This window comes from Manacus candei, unplaced genomic scaffold (genome assembly GCF_025592945.1).
Source record: "Manacus candei isolate 608988 ecotype Guabito, Panama unplaced genomic scaffold, ASM2559294v1 h1tg000014l, whole genome shotgun sequence".
NCBI classification, from domain to species: Eukaryota; Metazoa; Chordata; class Aves; order Passeriformes; family Pipridae; genus Manacus; species Manacus candei.
This window is the reverse complement of record NW_026138062.1, coordinates 50,643,905-50,664,819: the sequence shown is the minus strand read 5'-3', so window position 1 is coordinate 50,664,819 and position 20,915 is coordinate 50,643,905. Positions and strand designations below refer to the sequence as shown.

The 20,915-nt window shown below is 43.3% G+C and overlaps 1 protein-coding gene across 11 annotated transcripts in view; it reads right to left on the bottom strand.

Annotated features, from left to right (window-relative positions):
- Window positions 1-231: 231 nt before the first annotated feature.
- The window catches only part of TENM4 (teneurin transmembrane protein 4), a 600,622-nt gene continuing 579,938 nt past the window's right edge, over window positions 232-20,915 (bottom strand). For 6 of the 11 annotated variants that reach the window (XM_051778642.1, XM_051778644.1, XM_051778645.1 and 3 more), the window contains 3 exons: window positions 15,848-15,990; window positions 7,155-7,909; window positions 232-6,736 (listed from right to left, as the gene is read on the bottom strand). In XM_051778642.1, the coding sequence (XP_051634602.1) occupies window positions 6,562-6,736; window positions 7,155-7,909; window positions 15,848-15,990 (1,073 nt within the window). In that variant the 3' untranslated portion in view covers window positions 232-6,561. Of the gene's footprint in view, window positions 7,910-15,847; window positions 15,991-20,915 lie in introns of all 11 variants that reach the window. The other 5 variants (XM_051778647.1, XM_051778649.1, XM_051778650.1 and 2 more) reach the window with 1 other exon arrangement.

The window sequence follows — 20,915 nt, the reverse complement described above, 5'->3', positions numbered from 1 at the left end:
ATGCTCGGAATCCCTAGCATTACTGCCTGGATCAGCAAAGCCCTGGGGACACTTGCAATCTTGTATCCCATCTACAGGTGGGCCATGCACCTATGAGTGTAAATTTGAGGAGTGGGTGGGCACTTTGGTCAACTCCTTTACCATGTCCATCTCCCATGTAAGGACCAAACAGCTGAGGTGAAGAAATTGAACATTTTCACAGAAAAAAAAAAAAAAAAAAGAAAGCAGTACTTAAACACAAAATATTGTTTTATTTGTCACCGAAGGCTACACATGGTCACTTCTGTCTGCTTTTTTTTTTTTTTCTAGAAGGTATCTACATCTGCACTTATTTACAGCCTGGTTGTATTTACACAGTCAAGAATACAGTATTAGAAACACAAAGTGTTGAGAAAAAAAATTTCTCAAAAAATTAGTTCCAGACTTCAGGAAAATTATTACACAGGGTAATGACAAGAGTCTTCAGTGCTGGGCTTACAGATGCAGCTTTGATACAAAGTCCTCTTCTTGGCTGGAGCTGCATTAGAAGTCCTCTCACAAAATAAACATTTTTCTTTTTAATAGAAAAGTGTGATTTTTTGATTGGTTATTTTAATAGCATCTGTGAACTGTCCAAACATTTTAATTTTCTTTTTGGAAAGTTTTATTGTTTGCTTGAACAGTTTCCAGCTCTAAGGAGAAAAAAATAATATATATATGTATATATATTTTTAGTTGATTTTCATTTGTGGTTTTCTATGCTCCCCAGAAAGCACTGACCTTTGGGATCAGAGTTAACAGCTGAACCATGTAATACTTGGTCAGGAACACAAAGTTTTATGGTAATTAAAGGAGAGCAGAAAAGAAACACAAAAGGTTTCCCTTGGGTGGGCCAGATTGTTTTTGGTGGGAGTGGCAGAGGATGGAAAACTGCCACAGGAAATGGCCCCCCGGGACATGCAATGGCCCTTCATCCAGGAGTGAGATGGGGGGTGCTGGACAGGGCCCTGTGTGTTCCCATGGTGTCTGTTTGAAGTTTGCTCTACAGTCGCAAGTAATTTTCTTTAAATATACCCTAGAGATGAAAAACAACAACAAAAAGCAAACACAAGCAAGCTGTGGGTGTTTTTTTTTTACAAAACTCATGAAAATTCTTTGGTGTAACAGGGGACTATTTAGTGATCATAATAAAATGAGTGATTATAATAAAAAGAGGTGCTGAAAAACTTCTATCCTCTGGAGGACTTGAACAACAGGAGCAAAAATGCCCCAAGCCAGGCTCACTATGGGATGGAGGATGCTGCTGCCCACATGGCAACCAGATTTTATCCCATCAAACACATCCCTGGCATGGAGGCACCAGGGTGAGGAGACAAAGTGAGTGAGATTTAACAAGCAAAGCAATCTCTTTAGCTCCATTATTAATGTTATAGGTGGTTATTTCTCCTCCCCTTTTAAAAAGCGGCCAGAGGACTAACCATGATCCCTGGTCCTGGTTTCAATTACGCAGAGATTGAATCAAAACAGACTGCTGTGCCGTAAATATGAGGGGGGCCCTCTCTGTAAATCGTAAAATTGAATTCTAAAATTTCATGTTAAGAGCCTTGTCTTTGCATAATGGATTGTGGTGCCATCCATCACGGTGACACTTACAAGTCACAGCTGAAAAAGTACTTTATTAGATTTTTTTTTTAAACAATTTTGATTTATTCTGGTTACACTGTCTGTATAATAGACTGAGCAGAATCTCATGCCGATCCCTACGCTCAACAAAGCAATCACAGATATATTACAGAAATCCCTCACTGTTTCTAAGTTACAGCCAAATGGTGTCTCAGGGACTGCTCCCAGTCATCTGTGCCTTCTAAACCCGAATCAAGCATTGGGGCTCTTAACGACCTTTGGTTTCATCGGCTCTCACCTGGTGTTGTTTAGAATTGTTGGCACATTTTCATTGTGGCTCTGATCAATAGCTGTGATGACAAAGATATGATGAGCTGCATGATTCCCTCTGGTCACCGCTGCTTAATGATTTTTCCAAGCGCCAATCTTCAGTTGAAAGGGGAAAAAAATAAAATAAAGATCTCAGTGGAAATAAACATTGTGGCATTTCTCGTGATGCCAAATTAGTCTTGCTTCTCTCCCCTTGGGCTGAGCACACAGGATGTTTTTCAGCTGCTCCTGAAGCAGCTGAAGGAGTCCTCATGGCGCTGCTCCTGCCTGGATGCCACATCAAGTAGGCCCCATCACTGTTGTCCCTTCAAATGGAGCATGTTTTGGTACCAGCACCAGCTACTGAAGGCTTGAGCTGTTAGTCCTTGCCATTCTCACTGGGAGATGCAGCCCCTGCTCCAGACCACTGGACTTTCTCCTCTGAGCTGTGAGATTTGGTCACAATCCGTCTCACCACCCTTTGGACTAGAGACAAGTCCAGAGTCCAAAGTAATTTAAGCTGCACCTTTGTATTTTTGCATTTTGAAAGGAAATTCCTTTTGGTGAGGAATCACTCCTTGTTTTGGGAGTCAAGATAAAAACGACTTCTCAAAATCAAGCCTCAAAGCATGTGAGACCGCAGCGACCTTATCCCTTGGAGATGGCCTGGCATGCAACTGGCCTTTGAAAGAGTATCTAGAACAATGGTGGACATGCTGGAGGGAAGGGATGCCATCCAGAGGGACCTTGACAAGCCTGTGTGGTTGGCCTGTGTGGACCTCATGAAGTTCAACAAGGCCGACAGCAAGTTCCTGTATCTGGGTCGGGCCAATCCCAAGCACAGATACAGACTGGGCGGAGAATGGATCAAGTGTAGCCTTGGGGGTGTTGGTGGGTGAGAAGCTCAACATGATCCAGCAATATGCACTGATAGCCCAAAAAGCCAACTATGTCCTGGGCTGCATCACCAGCAGCATGAGCAGCAGGTCAAAGGAGTGGATTCTGCCCCTCTGCTCTTGTGAGACCTCACCTGAAGTGCTGTCCAGCTCTGGGGTCTCTGACACAAGAAAGACATGAACCTATTGGAGAGAGTCCAGATGAGGTCACAAAGATGCTCAGAAGGCTGCAGCACCTCTGCTATAGAGACAGGCTGAGAGAGTTGGGGTGTTCAGCCTGGAAAATGCTCTGGGGAGACCTTAGAGACCCTTGCAGTGCCTAAAGAGGCTCTAAGAGAGCTGGAGAGAGACTTTGGACAAGGGCATGGAGTGACAGAACAAAGAAGAATGGCTTCAAATTGACAGAAAGCAGATTTATATTAGATATTAGGAAGAAATTCTTTACTGTGAGGGTGGTGAGGTACTGGACAGGTTGCCCAGAGAAGTTGTGGCTGTCCCATCCATGGAAGTGTTCAAGACCAGATTTGATGGACCTCTGACCAACCCCGATCTCGTGGAAGGTATCCCTGATCATGGCAGGAGGATTGGAATGAGATGATCTTTAAGGTACCTTCCATCCCAAACCATTCTATGATTCTATGAGATGGGGGTTAGTGCTGTGGGATTTGCACCCAGGACCTCCCAGTCCAATGAATTGCTGCACCTCTTCCTATAAGCAAAGCAAGAAGGGTCAGGCACACACAGCATGGCCCATAGCGGAGGCAGAAGGGGCAACACAAGGGCTGGGAAGTGGCTATGGTGCCATCAGTGGAATGAAAATGCTTGTGGATAGTGGAGTGCAGTCCCTTGATGAGGGCACAACTCTTTGTGTTCTCAACCCATTCCGTGGGAATGCACTTGAGATACTGTAGAAAAAGCATTTTTCACTAATGGAGGGGTAAATTTAGGGCTTCAGGACTGATAATGTTCTTGTTTTGCCATCTAGGTGAAGTTGAAAGCTTTCACAGAGGCTGAGGATTTAGGAATGTAGTAGCTGTCTTTGGTCAGGTTTGTCCCGAACACTAGACAGCCATCCCTTTTAAGTTTTTTGTTTTGATAGAGAGGAGCAACATATACATATATATACTTTTACATATATACTTTTTTCCCCTTTTTGACCTAATGTCCATAGTTCCCATGCCATGTGCAGGCCCAGGAGAAGATCCTCATGGACCTGGCAGGCAGACAGGCGCAGTTGCATCCCACCGCTGCTTGAGGATGCTGAGAAATGCAACTCGAGGGGTTTGCCTTTGCCATGGTGCAGAGCAGGACGGCTCCTGGGTCCAGGCATGCTGAGTGTGCACGGCAGGACTGTAAGACTCTTGAAACATGGGTGAACTCCTCAAAGTCATTAGCTCATGTAATAACCTGAAGAGTCTCTGTAAGGCTGTAGAGGTGCCATCTCAGGCTGGCAGGGTTCCAGTAGGAATGTTTCACACTTGAATCCCTTTTCTTGGCTCCATGGAAACATGGCCCATTTACTCTTGCACTACTCCTCTTAGCATTGTAACATATGGATGGGAATGTAAGCACCAGTTCTCTTCGGAGCCTCTCGGAGTGGGGTAGTGTAAATGGGAGGCACATTGAGTCCTCTTGGCACTGCAGGTATTCACCAGGGATTTATACCTCTCGACCCAGCTTCCTGCAGATGTTTTTTCCTCCATTCATGCTGTTTTAAATATTCACAGCCATCACAAGTTTGAGGTTCTAAGAGGGATTTGTCCCTGATGTGACTTGGGGATGGGGAAGCAGGGAGCTGGGTAGCATTGTGAAGAGGGTGCTGCCTCCTTTGAGTAGGTGGCTACTGCTGGTTTGTCTAACATTTCCCCTAATCCCCACCAGCACATCCTCAGGGCAATTGAGGCTTCCCAAGAGCTTGATGCTGGCAGTACAGGTGGTAATGCCATGGCCTTTTAACCATTCCTGGCAGGCGGCAGCCTAAAGCAACTGCTCCCTTGCCAAAGCCTAGAGCTGGTCTGGCCAACGCATCTTCTCCGAGCTGACTCTGCCAGAACTGGATACCCTTTCCAGCTGCCTGTGGTTGACTCCTGCCAAAGTAATAAAGGTTGTGTGCTGCAAGGGGTGGTTCAGAGTACAGCACTGGGACACAGCACCAGTATCATCACCCTCACTGCAAACAGGAGAGACCACCAGAAAATCAAAACCATACCGGTGGTTATGGCCACACAGCCAAAGGCATTAGGGATTGGGAACTGGAGGAGGAATAGTCTGTTAGGGGAATTTCCATCCCATCACCTTCCTTCTGGCAAGCACCCTGGAACAGACAGGCAAGGCAGACGGAGCTGGCAGCTGGCATCTACGGGGAAACCGTGATAGCACTGGGGCTGCCAATGTTTCGCTGCTCGAGGACTGCATGCCCAACATAACACCCCCGCTTTGTCTGGGGGGTGAGACCCTGCAAACAAGTATCAGTCTGTGCTGGAGGATGGCAGTGCTGGTGGCATGAGTGCAGAAGAGCTGGCTCCGAGGACACAGGTGCATTGTAGGGCTCCAAGTCAGGAAACAGCCTTGGCATGAATTTGCACATCTTGGGTTATCTCTCTGAAGAACTGGGAAGCAAAAACCAAAGTGGATGGAATAAAAAGCCAGGACCGAGCTGTTCCCAAAGAAACACAGTGAGAGCTCTTAGAATCGGGATACGTGCTGGTGTCAGTGTGATAAGACATCTGTTTGGGACCAGGGTTGGCCACCTCCAGCCAGAGCTCCATTGAGAGGTGGGGTAACATCTCTGCCTGCAGGAACAGCCCTTGCTATCACAGGACTGTTTCAGGCAGGGAAGAGGATGCTGAGCTCATCTCCTTGCTCCCTTGAATTTCAAGGACTCTTGCAAATACCAGAGCACAGAGGTTATGTGAATACAAATTACATTAGCATGCCGAGTGACTTTGTCAGCAGTTTCTCATTAAAGCACTTGGTCCCCTCTGCAGTGGGCACTTCCACTCAATCTCCCCCTTCATCACTGCTAACAGTCAACTGTGCTCTCCATTTAATTCGAGCTCGTGTAAGAAACAGTGAGAGAGCTGATTCCAATATTCTCCTTCTTGTCCCACCACGCACAAGCTGTTGCTACTTATTAAGCATTTTAAAATCCCTGCTGCCAAAGTCCCTGGGAGACATTTATCTGCCATAGTCATAAATGACTTGCCAGCATGCTACTCAAAACTGCATTTCCCAGCCAATAAATACAAGCTCCAGAATCAGGAAAAGCAGGGTTTGGCTCTAATTTTCAGTGGTATGTCACTGGGATACTATAACTACTTTTAAATTCAAATCAGCTTCTTAAAAATTAACTGGTTTTATCAGATACAGCACAGTGGACTGTTAAACACGTAGCCTCATGTACTGAAACACTATACATTTAATGAAGTTATGCCATTAGCAAATGTACAACATGGGTGCATTAAATCCACCTATAGAACAGCTCTACGTATGAGAGAGAGGATTTATTTTAGCTTTTCTCAATAGAGCAGGAGTCCCTTTTCTTGGCTTTTGCTAGGTTATTTAACTAAAACCAGGATTTGTGCACACACAAAAAACCCCCAAAAGTATCTACTCTCATAATGAAAAAAGACTGTTTTTTTTTCTTTTTTTATTCCAGTTCAGGAAGGAAGAGAATCATCTTGCAAAGTAATATAATCAGCTCCTTTGCCTCTATAATCTACTTCTGCTCAGCAGGAGCCCCCAAGGAAACACTTTATGTCCCAACTGAAACATGAAAACTACTGGTAAGGTCTCTTTTGAGGCACATGATTCGGACGGTCACTTTCAGAGTGTCAGAATCAGCGCTGTCTTCCACCTCCTTTCTTTCCAGGAAGAGCTCTCTGGCATGCCATGGACTCCCCATGTTTTGGGTGGAAGGCTCTCTGTCCCTGCCCAAACCAGAAAGGGTTAGGATGACACGAGTTAGCACCGACACCCATTTCGCACTTACATCTAAGGACGTACGTACGTTGACAACTCCCCACTTCAAATTCCTCACAAAAGAGGGGGAAAAACGAAAACAAAACAAAACCAAAAATGGACAAGAGACAGTAAATTTCACTGTGATCACACTACGGCAAAATATACCTTCTGTTCATTGCAAAAAACACGTGAAGGCCAAATTAAAGAGGGAAAAAAGTATGTTGCATGAGTTACAGTGCAACTGTATTATTCCTTTTCTTTCTATTTTCCTCCCCCCCCCTTGTTCAGTTTAGAAAAAGTATTGAGTACAACACAGTCAGGTAAGTGGCCACAAAAGAGTAGCTGTCTTTGGCAAGAAGTCACCGCATTGACCCTCTCTGTCACCTTCTGCCCATTTCACTCTGTCTCATGAAGTGGATGTTGTTGGCGCTGTCTGAGAGTTCGGGGTACTGCTCCACTGAGATCACAAAATAGCCATCGTAGCCCTGTACCCGGCCCGTGTTTAGCACTTGTTGCCTCTCCCCTTCTGTCCATGATCGAATACCCTCCTCCCCATCCCGCAGTCTCTGCTGTTCCCGGGACCAAGCTTGGGTGACAGCGCGCTGTCGGGCCAGCTCCAGGACACGTGCCTTCTCCTCGTCCAAGGTGGTCCCGTAGCGAGTGTTTAGACACAGTGCACCGTACTGGAGCTGGATGTCTGTGTAACGTCTAGTCCTCCCACTCAGCACTGTGTTGATCTGGGACACTGTCACATTCACGCCGTTCTCCAGGGTCCTCCGCCCGCCGCTGAGGCCCAGGATGGACAGGTCACCCTCCGATGGCCCCTGCTTAATGAAATAGTGTGTGTCCACCCCGTCGATGGTGAAGTGCAAGTTCTCCAGGTAATGGGCGTTGTTCAGGATGGCCGCGATCCTCCGCCCGTCCTCGTTGGCCACGCTGATAATGTCGGTGGCCACTCGCCCATCCTTCATGGCGAACTTGACGCCCTTGCCGAAGATGGAACCTCCAGAAGCAAAGTTCTTGTTCCTCTTGATATGCTGGCACCCAGCGATGCTGGAGCTGTAGATCCGTTCGAAGCGCTCGAGAGTGACAAAGGCCTTCAGCTGCTTCTGCACTTCACACTGGACCCCCAAAATTGACTGAGCAAGGAGAGAAAGAAGAGAAAGACATATTAGAAAGAGAAGCCTTGTGACCCAAAGGCATCATTAGGATGCTAGAGACCAGCAGAGCATCCTGGAAACATGTAATGAGGAGCTCCATCATTTTTTTTCCCTTATCACATTTTTTCCTATTTTTAATTGTTTTTCGATGGAAGAGATGCATTGTCAAGTTATTTCCCCTAATGTACATTGTTTCTATAAACTGAACTGTATTTAATCTCTGAAGAATGAAGAGGCAGAAAAGGATTTTTTGTCTCAGTGGTGTGAGGGTTACATTGGGACACTAATTAGGTTGTATCTCAGTGTTCTTCTTCTGCATATAAGAAACAACTCATCTTGTGCCTGTGATGCTTTACCAAATGATTTCAGATTTTCTGTGAAGTGTGGAAATATTTGTAAAAGTTCTTTCTATTTTAACTTCACTTTGCACCTCCTTGTGCTGCCTCCAAAAGCCCTGTATGACCCCCCAGGTGGCCATAACCACTCTATATCCCATTTCAGCCTGGCCAAATTAGGTTGTTCAAAACTCAAGGAAGGCACTGAATCCAAGTCCTATTTCCTGCAAACCCCTACAATGTACCAGGCTCCCTGAGCTAAGGCCAGCCATACCTGATGCTCAAGGTTTGGCTTATACTGAAGCAAAACTGCTGAGAGACAACAGCCTGGATCATTTGCAGTCAGGTACATACAAAGTCACTTTTGCTGTTAGCATATAATGAAGCAAGCACACGAGTCAGCAGCTCATCGTTACTGCAAAATGTCTTTGGAAATGCTCTCATCAATTCATGGCAGCACGGGCTTCTTACAGACTCCTGTTCATGAACAATTATTTGCTCTAATTTCACAAAAGCAAGAGGATGCTATGACAAAACTCCCCTGGCATTGCCAAAGGCTCAATTCAATAATGTAATGACACCCAGGATTAAAAATAGGATACAAAGAAAAGTTTGCTGCACTCCAATTATTTTGAGGAAATTTAACATCCATGATGGATATTGCCTTAAACTGTCCACAAGCAAAAGGCTGACATCCTTCCCTGGGTGCAAGAAGACAATTCAGGTGATGCAGGCATTTCAGACTTGTAACATGGTAAGGGAAGTGAAATAAACCCTTATTTCTATGGTGGCTGTTTCCAGAGAAGAGTCTTAAAGTATTAAAAAAATAAAGGATTTACCATTGTAACTCGCTTACAGGTTATGAGCAGTTTTGACTGATAAAAGAGAAAACCATAAGAGAATAGAGGTACACAACTTCAAGAGCACATTTTGGGTTGTAAAACATTAAATTACCCTGAACTGACTTTTATTCAAAGTGCTGAGCAGGCTGGTGTATCTTCTCCTTTTCCCCTTTCAGCTGACAGCAAAGCAGCTGGAGCAGGAACCAGCCTCCTATGGAGGAGGAGCTCTTTCTAGTTCTCCCCATCCTGCCTGTAGGGCATCTCACACACCGCCTAGAGAGCAATATAATTAACAGACTGATAGGGAGCCGAGCCCAGCTTTCCTGCCAATTCCACAAGTGCTCTAATTATGCAAAAAATGGACGTAATTAATGTAGATGTCACAGATGATGGACATGGAGCAATTAGGTTTCTAGGCTTCATGAAACACTTACTGTTCTAAATAAGTGCACATTGCACAGCCTTGGTCATTAGCTCTTTCCTCTTCAAAGAGGTTTTAATGGAGGGTTATTCTTCTCGGGTGTATCTCATATGGGTTGACTCTAGGTGGTCCCACTACCACTATATATCACATTGCTCTTCCAAATTGCCTCAGTAACATTTACAAGTGATGGGAAAAGGCACTTCCCAATACTTACACTGAATCACCATTCACTCAAGGATGTAAATCAGGTCTTCTGTGCTACATTGCTCTGTCCTGTGATCATTTATGTATCACCATCTATATACACATCACCTTGTTTACCAGCAGTTGAGTGATAAAGAGTCCCTGGAATTAATTGCACCATCTACTGATTATCACCTTGGAGAAGGGAGCTCGGGGAGGTAAGACAGTACTGGGCATGGGTGAATAATTCCATCAGAAATGTCCTCCTTTCTCATTCTAGTTTGTCTTCATCACCTTATTCTTGATGAGCTGCAGGAACTCCTGCACCTTTTCAAATCTGAGCAAATTATTAGGTATAGATCCTCTGTGAGTGCCTCCAAATTAGATTGCCCCAACAAAGCAGTGGGTCTGGACACCACTGGATAGCAAATTCACAGGCAGACACCTACCTTTATGTGTCTTAGTCAAGAACAAAATCACAACTAAAGGGTTTTCTACTGGGCACTGGTTGCTTCTGGGCTTTCCCCATCTTTTTTTCAAGTAGGGAAGTGGGAGATGAGATGTGCAAAGCTGTAATGCTGAACATCACAGTCACTTAGAATCACAGAATAATTCAGGCTGGAAGGGACCTTAAAGATCACCTAGTTCCAAACTCTCTGCCACAGGCAGAGACACCTTCCACTATACCAGGTTGCTCAAACTTAACTATCAACTATTCCTATAACTAAACACATCTCTGTTAACTTGAAAACAAGCCCAGGATGACTTTGAAATGACTTTTTGAGTGCACTTCTTTGATAAAGGAGTGTATTTGGGAACAGCACTTTTTTAAAAGGAAAAGCAAACACATCCAACAGAAAAAAACCCCCATCCAACAAATTCAAACAAACCAGAGCACAGTCAGTTTGTATACTCTGCTGTGAATATAAAGGAGGTAGAGGGAAACAGATTATATGTAGTTCAAAGGGGCAGTATCCCTGACTTTGAAATTACCATTTCTGTTTAATCTTATAACTCATTTCAATGAGCTGGCAAGGAAAAGAAACAGAAATTTTCCATCCAAAGCTGCAGTGGCATGTGCTATTCTCTAAAAAGTGCTGCTGCTGTTAGCAACTGTAAGCCAAGGTATCTATAAAACCAGTTTTGCAGAAGAAAGAAGGGAATTCATTGTTATTTCAATATTTGTTGCTTGATGTGAGTGACAAACGCTGAGTTTATTTTTTCTCACAGTCTTTTTTAATCAGATGTCCTTAGGTGACATTTCACTTTATCTAGTAACAACCCTTCGGAGAGAAGCGAACGACCTTCATCATTTGTTCTCTGCTGCACAAAGCTCAAGAGAGCAGCACAATACAGAGATCTCTGAATAGCCTCCTGCATTTTACCGGCACCTCTTGAGGATTTGAAATACCATCGCCAGATCCTATCATCTGTTGTTTTTAAATACCGCCTTCCAGTGTGAGACTGAAAGCTTTAATTTCCCATCCAGGATCCAAGATGTGAAATACGTGAACATGTTTCCAAGTTTCTTTCTATCCTTGTGCCATTATACACAGATAGGTGTTTCTCTTACAACCATATGGCTTATAACACAGAAAGTCTCTTCTTCCAAAAGGCTTGGAAGTTATGACTTCCCTGAAATGTTATTCATCATTAACTCCTTCCTATTTATCACAGAATCATAGAAATGCTTGTGTTGGAAGAGATCTTAAAGATCACCTAGTTCTAACCCTTGCCACCATGGGCAGGGATGCCACCAACTAGACCAGGTTGCTCATAGCCCCATCCAACCTGCCCTTGAACACTTCCAGGAATGGGGCATCCACAGCTTCTCTGAGCAACCTCTACCAGTGCCTCACTACTCTCTGGGAATAGATTTTCTTCCTATCATCTAATCTATATGTCTCCCCTTTTTGTTTAAAAATGTCCCCCCCGTCCTATCACTATTTGCCTGTGTAAAAGCTCTCTCTCTTTTTTACAACCCCTCCTTTTTATTTACCACCTAGCTCTCTGTTAACAAAGCCATTTTTCAGTAATCAGCCTCCTCCCTATGTTCCACCTGACCATTACCTGGAGACAAATCCCCATTTGGATGTACCTCACCAGCTCCCTGATGGTGTAGGTGCAGGAGGAGCCCATCAACCTCAGCAGCCTGGCAGGTATTGACCGCTGGCATGGCTGCACTGCACGAGGGCTGGCTGAGAGGCAACGTGCCTGCTCAGCAACCTGCCAAGCACCAACACCAGTGAGGCAGTGGAGGTGAGCGACTGCCCAGCAAGGCAGTGCTCGAGATGATGACTGGTTGGCAATGTGTGAAACACAAGTGCCAACTCATGGGCTTAGAGGAGAGGTCCCTTCTCCACCTCACCAGTGTACACAGCTGCAGGGGGTAATGAGGTTGAGTTCATCAAGCAGATTTCATTTGTGGAGAAATAAAGGATTTGTCTCCTTCTCTTGCTCATCTGTTTTCATATGGCTCATCTATTTTCTGAAAGCCTCAAGAGTTCAACTCCCTTTCCTGCATTAGATCCTTTGAAAACTGGCCGCTATGTCTGCAAAACATAACAAGGGGCTGATGGACAGACGTGCAGACAGAGTGACGGTCCAAGCCCAGGCCAAAGCACTCGCAGTGTGAGGATGCCTTCCCTGAACGATGAACACTGGCAGAGCCAGTCCCTCAAACAGACTGTCCTTGAAAGAAGCTCTGCCAGAAAGCACAGCACTATAGCTCATTCCCTGGCTGAGCACCCCAGAGCAGCCTTTGCCTCCAAAATGTTGCTCCATAAGGAATGCCAAAAACTACTCCTTCCAGCACAGCCTGTAACAGGCATTGCAGAAAACAGGACCCTTCCTGAAGTCAGTGCTCATGGGATGGAGAGAAGGGTTTTTATTAATATGATGTAGATAATGATAAAAGTGCTGACTCCAAAACACTCCCTGGAAATAGAGCTGTTCTGGCTCCAACAATTACCTGACAGTTCAACAAGACAAAAGTGAAAAAAAAAAACAACGAAAAAAAAAACCAACAACAACAACAAAAAAAAAAAACTAGAAGAGAAACTGGATTCAGGTGCAGCAGTTCCACAATATGCCAGAGGTCACCCAGAGTCCCCTGGTGGCCAATAACACTGAACTTGTTCAACAAGCAATTTAGTGACAGCCTCACAGTCATAGGGAGGAGGGGAGGGGGAAGTGCTGCACAACAGAGTATTGGATTTTAAATGTCACTCGGAGCTGCAGGGGGTTAGTGCAAGGTTTATGACATATCGGCTGTTTTTGAGGTGGTGGATGCTCAAAGTCAGAACTATCTCTCCCATCTTCCAGACCTGCAAGGCAAGTACCAAAAATGTTTTGGAAGGAGATGCCAGGGCGCTCTGGTTATGCACTCTGAAGAGAGATGAAGCAGCCATTGATGGGGAGCTAGTTCCTTTGCTGTTGTGCTCTTGTTAGTCATTCCTCTCTGATAAAAGAACTGATTCAGTCTGCAGGGCCATAGCTTTGATCAGCAAAGCCAGTAAAGTAGCTCAAATATACTTTGGTCTATCACAAGGAGGTATGTGATCCAGAGAAACAGGGATCAGAAGACATGGCAATGAGAAAGCTGTGGTATATGATTCAATGGTCAATGCCTTGTCCAGGCTACTTTTAAATGACAAAAGAGGTGGGGCTTACTCCAGAGGCTCCAGTTTGACCATTTTTATCATCTGAAAATGCTTCCTGTGCTTCCATTTACCTATGTTTAATTCTGTCATTTGTGATGTGAAATTTTCCAAAGTTTGTATTTTCTTCCACATGCTTCACGAAAATATACAAACAGTAGGAAGGAGGACTGGATTGTGTCTGGAAGCCGGTTTGGCTGGAAAGGGTTGCGAGTGAACAGAACTTCATGGGAAACATCAGTGTTGGATGCATGGATAGGCATAGGAGAAAATGGATCATGTGTTCAGGTATCATATGTGAATGAATTTGTTTTACGCAAATATGTGCCTACAATATGCTGGGTGTGACAGAAAGAAAGGGAATCCTGCTCTATTGCATTTAAGAGCCACTTGCTATCACAGCATGATCCTGCAACTGTAGACAGAAATAAAATGCTCATGTTTTGTTGCTGTCATAACACAGGGGAAGAATATAAAACAGCCTGCAATGGTTAAATTCCACTTTCAGCATTTCAGTGTAAAGTGACTCATCTGGAAGCACGATGGCTGCATAAAGCCCTCTTTTAACAAGCAGGTCCCTGCACAGTCCTCACTGCAGCTTCTGGCTTTAAAAACCTGGCAGGGACATGGAGATTTTCTTTTCTTCTTATTGCTCATTCAGGCAGATTCCTCTAAAATGGCTGGATGGAAGGGAGGGTCTCCTTGGTTTTATTTCCAGCTCGTCTGCCTGTATGAGCAAGGGTTAGTCTTCATCTCAAGCTGTCACTCATTACTTGGCTATTCAATAAGTCAAATCATGATAATGAACTAATGATAAAATAATAATATAATAACACTACTACTACTATTACTACTACTACTACTACTAATTTCTGTGGTGGTTCTGTGTGGGTTATTACCTACTGCATATAATATTTCCGAGACAATCTTCTGTGCAGTCTCTGAACAAGCATTCCCTGTTTGCCTTCTCCTGTATGGCTTTGCCTGAGGATACTGTGTCACATCAGAGAGGAGGAAAAATCCTGAGGCTCTCTCTCATTACAGAATAATCTCTATTAGCGTTTTATTGTTTAATCAAAAGAAATAAGAAACAAAAAAGGAGTCTTTGAGGTCAAAAACACAACTGAGTTGCTGCAGTGTAATAGTTTTCAAGCATCAACTCAGTCATAGTAGCAAAAAGGCAGAGTTCTTTTGGTCCCCCCTCTATTATTAAGTAATACTTAAAATAAATCTCTTGCTGAAGTTCAAGCTGGTACATTTTAACTTGTCTTCACCACAACTTTCAGGCTGAGTACCAAGGACGGACTGACACATGACTTTTCTCAATCCACAGTATCTTGTTCGCACCTCTGCGTGATACCTTTTGTTGTCAAGGAGGTGTGACCTTCTGGTTTAAGATGTGTACAGGACCTTAAGAATCTGCTGCAGGACACCAAGATTTCAATGAAGTCACAGATAAAAGAGGCTAGGAGCGCACATGGAATCAATTCCATTGCCTATCATTTTATTAGCAGAAATGTTAAGACCGTGCCCTGATCTCCCCAAGCACGTTGGGGCCTCATTGCTCTTGCAAAGTTAGAACACACAGCAATATCAAGCAGGAGTTCAGACTAAAGAGGATTCAGACTAAACAGGTGAAAGCAACCCCAGAATACAATCAGTCTAGAAGATGAAGGAGTATCCTGAGAGGTAAATGACGTTTTCAAGGTCATACACTGATAAGAAGTAGGGCTGAGAGTTAACCCAGGGCTCTCAAATCCTGACTCAGTGTTCTAACCTTTAACAGTGTTGCCTCCATCTTTCAGCTGAGTAATTCCCAACAGGAAGATGGGGAAATGATTGGGTGCAAAAGCTTTTTTTGTGCCAATTTTAGCATTGAATTTTCTGCCATCATCTACCAAAATGGCTTGGGATGCAGGGCTGTTTTTAAAAGCAGGACATGGTTACTTGGGATAAACGCATTCAGGTAAAATGAAAGTTCAATATCATCTAAAACTTCTTTCTGGTGAGAGTCCCTGCAATGCAGAATAGTTTCCTAGGGAAGTACTGGGGTTTCTTGTTTAGGACATTTTAAGCCAGACTGAATAAATTTCTAGAAAAAAAGTCTGTGAAAACTGATTCTGCATCAAGATTTACCCTTTTTTAATTTTTTTTTTTTTTTAATTTCTAAGAATCCTTGGTGCAAAGGCCTTGAATTTAGCCTGCAATATGTAGTAACATGGCCTCTGTGGGAGAAAGAAACAGTAACTATTTCATTGAGCAACGACCAGAAAATATAGGAAAAAGCACCGTGGCAGTAGTGAACTTAAGATGTGATTATTCAGATAGATTTCAATATTGGAATGGGGTCTGACTTGCTCTTAATCTCCCAGTGTATCTGGGACAACACACTGATAGAGGTTTTTCAATAAAGATTGTAAGTGAATAGTCTGCTGATAAGGGCATGAGATACAGTATGGATTTGCATGGATCACCTTGCTATTGTCCCATTCTTGGGTTTTCATCTGCGTGTGGATTAGCTCATAGGACGGCTCCATTGCATCCACGTCTGGCTTGGGGTAGCCGGGGATGACGTTGTGTAGCTGGAACCCGAAGGTGAGCAGCCAACTGTTGACATCTGGAAGGGAAGAGAAGCATAAATAAGATTATCTGATCTGTCAAGTAGGATTGCCCAGGAGAAGGCCCAGAGGAGAACCCCATGGTGGCTGGCACTGTAGCAGGCTGGCCAAAACAATGAGTGTTTACTTTGTGTGAAGAGCACAAATATTAATGGTCCTTGAAAGACCTGTGTGCCAAAAGCTGGGCTTTCCACCTCCAACCAGAGCCAAATTCTGCACTTTCCCAGCTCTGAAACAGAAGCGTTGGCAGTGAGCAAATGGCCCAAATCAAAGCCAAGTCCACATCTGCCCTTCATGAGCAAGAATCAGGCACTGCTCAAAGGTATGCAGGAGAAGTGCAGGACTAGCAATACATTTGGAGGCTGAGATGCTCCATCTGAATGGGAAATGTTATCAAGTCCTAAAGTAAGTTCTGAACTCCTCACTCACAATACTTCTCTCACTGAGGACTCTCAAAGGGCCTGCAGGCTGAAGACTAAATTTAGAGCTGTGTGAGCTGGAATAGCAGGACATCCTGGATGGACAGCACAGGCATTTAGCAGGTGCTCATGCAAGAGGCTCTGGACATGTCTTTTGCTTTTTCCATGGCATTTCCACCTCAGTTCTGAGTTTCCTGGCATTTTTCAAAAGAAAGTGTAGTTTGAGTATTAAACCAGTGTAAAGTCACATGTCATCTCTTACAGTGACATTTACAGTCAGCCTGCAAGGGAAATTATAGTGAAAATAAGTGTACAAATACAAGACTACTTTGCTTGGGTACCTTTTAGAAACCTCTTAAAAGAAGTCCATGGATGGTGAGAAAACTGCTGGCTGCTAGTGGTAAACTATTGTCTTGTGAAAAGAGGGACCACTGGCACTAAAGGGTACATGACGGAAAAGCCATTTGGGACACCATTCCTGCATTTAGTTGCCAGTAGATTACAAAGTCTTCCTTGATTTTTCAGTGCACAGCTATTAGGAATAGCAGCTGAAAGTTAATCCATTGGAAGAAATAATGATGAGGTTGAGTAACTCCCATGCTTGGGATCAGCATCACTTCCCCCTTAACTTCAGAGCGTTTCATGATCTCACCTTGTTTGCTTTCACTGAACTCCAGAGGACACACCTGCTACAGTCCCTGAGCAATATGATGTACATTTGGCACACAAATAGCAGTTGCAAGAAAAACAAAGGTATGAAGGTAAAGTTTAACTAATATCAGCTCCCAGGAGTCATAGGTGTTTGGATGTAACTGGAATTGTGTTGGTGATTGCTCTGCTTCAAGCTGGCAGTGCAAGGGGCTTGATTTTCATTTTGCTAAACTCAATAAGCATTGTTGAAACAGTCTGAAGAAGGAATGAATTTAAATAATCAAATATGCATCTCTGAATATTTTTTTCTCTATTCCCATGAGCCTAAATGAATGTTTTGAAGAACCGGTTGGAAAAGAAATTATGGATGCTAGTGGCAAATAAGGCACTTCCAGATGACTGGAGAATCAGGAGCCAAACAAACACACTATCTGTTGCTTGTTTTCCTACAGGCTAAAATGTTGCGATTGGGCAGATGTCCAAAAAGCCCTTGCGACAATCCATGTGGAAGGGGGAGGATTTCTGTAATAAAAACACTTCTGTTCACTCAATGTACAGATTGTTTTTGGAGTGTCTTTGAAACAGAGAGGTTGGGGGGGGGGAGGAAAGAAATGAAAAGGCTCATTTAATTATTTTGTTTCTTAGCACTAAGCCAGCCTGCTTCCAAATTCTTCTCATCTCAAATGAAGACCTTTGATGTACATATTGTGGACCAGGTGGTCAGGAGAACAAAGTAAAACCGTGAAGGTCAGCATTGGAGTAGGAACCATTTCCCAAGCACTTCAAAAATGTGAAAAATAATACAGAGCATGGATGCTGAACTGCTGAAAAATATGTAACATGTCTGGAAATATCTAAGACAGGGGTTTTTTTGATACTTCTCAGAAAGCTGACTTTCAACACATTTGCAAACAGGAGTTTGTTCTTTTTGGGAAGAGGTGTTGGAATACCCAGAACACAAAAAAAAAAGCCCCGCCAAAATCATAGGAGGAAGGTGTGGAGCTGAGAAAACAGAGGGGAAAATACTAATTTGCCAAGAGGCAGTGACAACTTTTTTGACAGAAAAGTACATTTCACATCACATAGGTTTTTTTCAGCTACAGTAACCCTGCCAACACATTTCAAAGTAAATTCATTTGAGGGCAAAGAAAAAGGGTGCTTAATGTAGACACATGTAATGGAAATGTCAGTTCAATCCATCAAGATTGCTGAAGCTGGCAGCAAAGCTCTGCACCATGAAGTGTACAATCACTAAAATATTCATGTTTAACAATGGGCCTCTCAAAACACAAATACCTGCTTCTCCTGCTCTCCCCTCCTGCATGCCTCCAATTTGTATCCACAAGCTCAGAGACCTCATCAGTGCAAACAAAAGCACGTGTTAGTCACCCACATCCTGGGCACTGATCTTCCCTAAGGACAGCAGATCCCAGGGTGGGAATGTGGAGGAACAGAAAGTGCCAAAATCTGGGCAGATTTGGTTGCGATGACAATGGTACTCTCATCATGGGTCCTGCCCACAAGGTGACTGAAAGCTTGAGCAGAAAGAAATGCTGGGGCAGAAGCTTTGTGTCACAGCATTCAGCCCATAGCATGGCCTGCTTCTTCCATGTACTAGGAGAGGAGAAACTTAAAATATGTATTTGGGCTCTATATTCTTGAAAAAGTAAAAACCAGAACTTATAAGACCATGGAAAAAGTTATTTGGTGCATATAAAATATTAGTGTATCAGATTTGGACATCTTGATCTTATTGTCAGAGCTATGTGGGAAGCTATGCACTTGTTCTAAGACAGGGCAAAAAAAAAAAATTGAGCAGGAAAACAAAATTCTGTTATTATGCCACAAAGCAACAGTTCAAAAACTATATCAGTTCAACAATTTCAAATTAACTTCCATTTTAGTTTTGACTCCTTAATTTTTCTTTTCCAGTTTTCAGTCATTAGTTTACACTTAACTTGAAAAGGTTGAAAACCCAAAAGGAATTCTTCTTTTAGGCTGTTTTGGAATTTGTCATTTAGACAATCTTGAGAGCTGTTTACAACATTTTTGCTGAGAAATTTCTCAACTCAACCTTCTCCCATAAACAAATTCAGTTTTGACAAATGAGCATTTTCTGATAGGAAAAGTTATCTTGAGGTATTCACTGCCAGCCTTAATTATCAGAGTGAGGCCAACACACAGGTTCTTAGCCTGTATCTTTTGACATATTTTACTTCCCTTGTGGCATCATCTTCTCAGGTCTGGAGAAAACAGTTTTTCATTAAAAAACCCACAATATAATCCTTATGTTTATTGTAGAAGAACCTGAAAAAATGAATCCTAATGGCTAGAAAAACAAGCAGAATAGAACCCAGGATTTTTACTTTGTAATATTTATTTGCCATTAAGCCAATTTCATAACTCAGGGGAATGCAGTTATTGTTGAATATGGAAAAGTTGTGATAGATGCAGCAGGAGCATTTAAAAATTAATTCCATCTCAAGGAGTATGTATATTTGGTTTGTGATAATGGCACTGGGTTTTTCAAAGGGAAGTATCTAGAAAAGAGTCCCACCAAAACAGTTCTCTTAAAAATTGCTACCAGTGTTGCACACAGTATGAAACTAGTATGAAACTGGATTTGAAGGGGGAAAGGACTAGAGATAATCCTGGGGGCAGCACACCAATGCTAGAGGGATGGAAGGCTAGTGAGGTCATTCAGCTTGCTATCAGTACAGGTAGGCATTGGCAGATGAGATGAAAGTCTGTCCAGGTGTCCAAGAAGGCCAATGACATCCTGGCTGTATCAGAAATAATGTGTCCAGCAGGACGAGGGCAGTGACTGTCCCCATGAACTTAAGTAACTGGTAAAGCCACACTTCTGATCCTGTGTTCACTTTTGGGTCCTTCATGACAAGAAAGTCATTGAGGTGCTGGAACATGTCCCGAGAAGGGCAACGGAGCTGGGGAAGGGTCCGGAGCCCAAGTCTGATGAAGGAAGGTTGCAGTGAGGTGGGGATCGGTCTCTTCTCCCAGGTAACAAGAACAGGACAAGAGAAAATGGCCTCAAGTTGTGCCAGGGGAGGTTTAGTTTGGATGTTGGGGAAAATTTCTTCACATAAAGGATTGTCAAGCACTGGAACAGGCTGCCTAGGGCAGAGGTGGAGCCACCATGCCAAGACGGATTTAAAAGATGTGTAGATGTGGCACTTGGGTACATGGTTTAGTGGTAGACTTGGTAGTGCTGGGTTAATGGTTTGATTTGATGATCTCAGAGGTCTTTTCCAACATAAATGATTCTATGATTCTATGAATATAGGAGGGACATTTAAGATACAGAATGACCCAAACATACATAGAGCTCATATTACTGCCATTTTACAAAGTCCCAGGGGAAGCAGTTCAGAGATTATGTCAAGCTTTTGGGTAGGTGTGCCCCAAAATCTGGCCTTTAAGCCTAAAGCATCTGCTTTTTTTTTGTAGAATCTGTTAATTCTGTAGGGCAGATTAACTTTGAACTACATAGTTAGCAGTGTTGTAGTCATGTAGCCACTCTGAAATGGCTGACTGTAATGAAAGGTTTAAGTTACTTAGCCATTCTGCTAGAACAAATCTGTATGTCATTTGTTTAGTTGCAAATAAATCTCTAGGCAAAACTATGTAAACAGAGCTGCCCCTCTACAAAGAGAAAGGTTATCAGGACATTAATTGGTAGCTTGGGATATCTGAGGGGATGAAAATCTGGAAGCAAAATAAAAAGAACAAACACCAAAGATGAGAAAAGGAAAAAGGTTTGGGAATTACAATTTCCATCTATGCTAATGAATTAAACATACCCTGGACATAGGGGTAAACTGCAAACTAAAACTTAT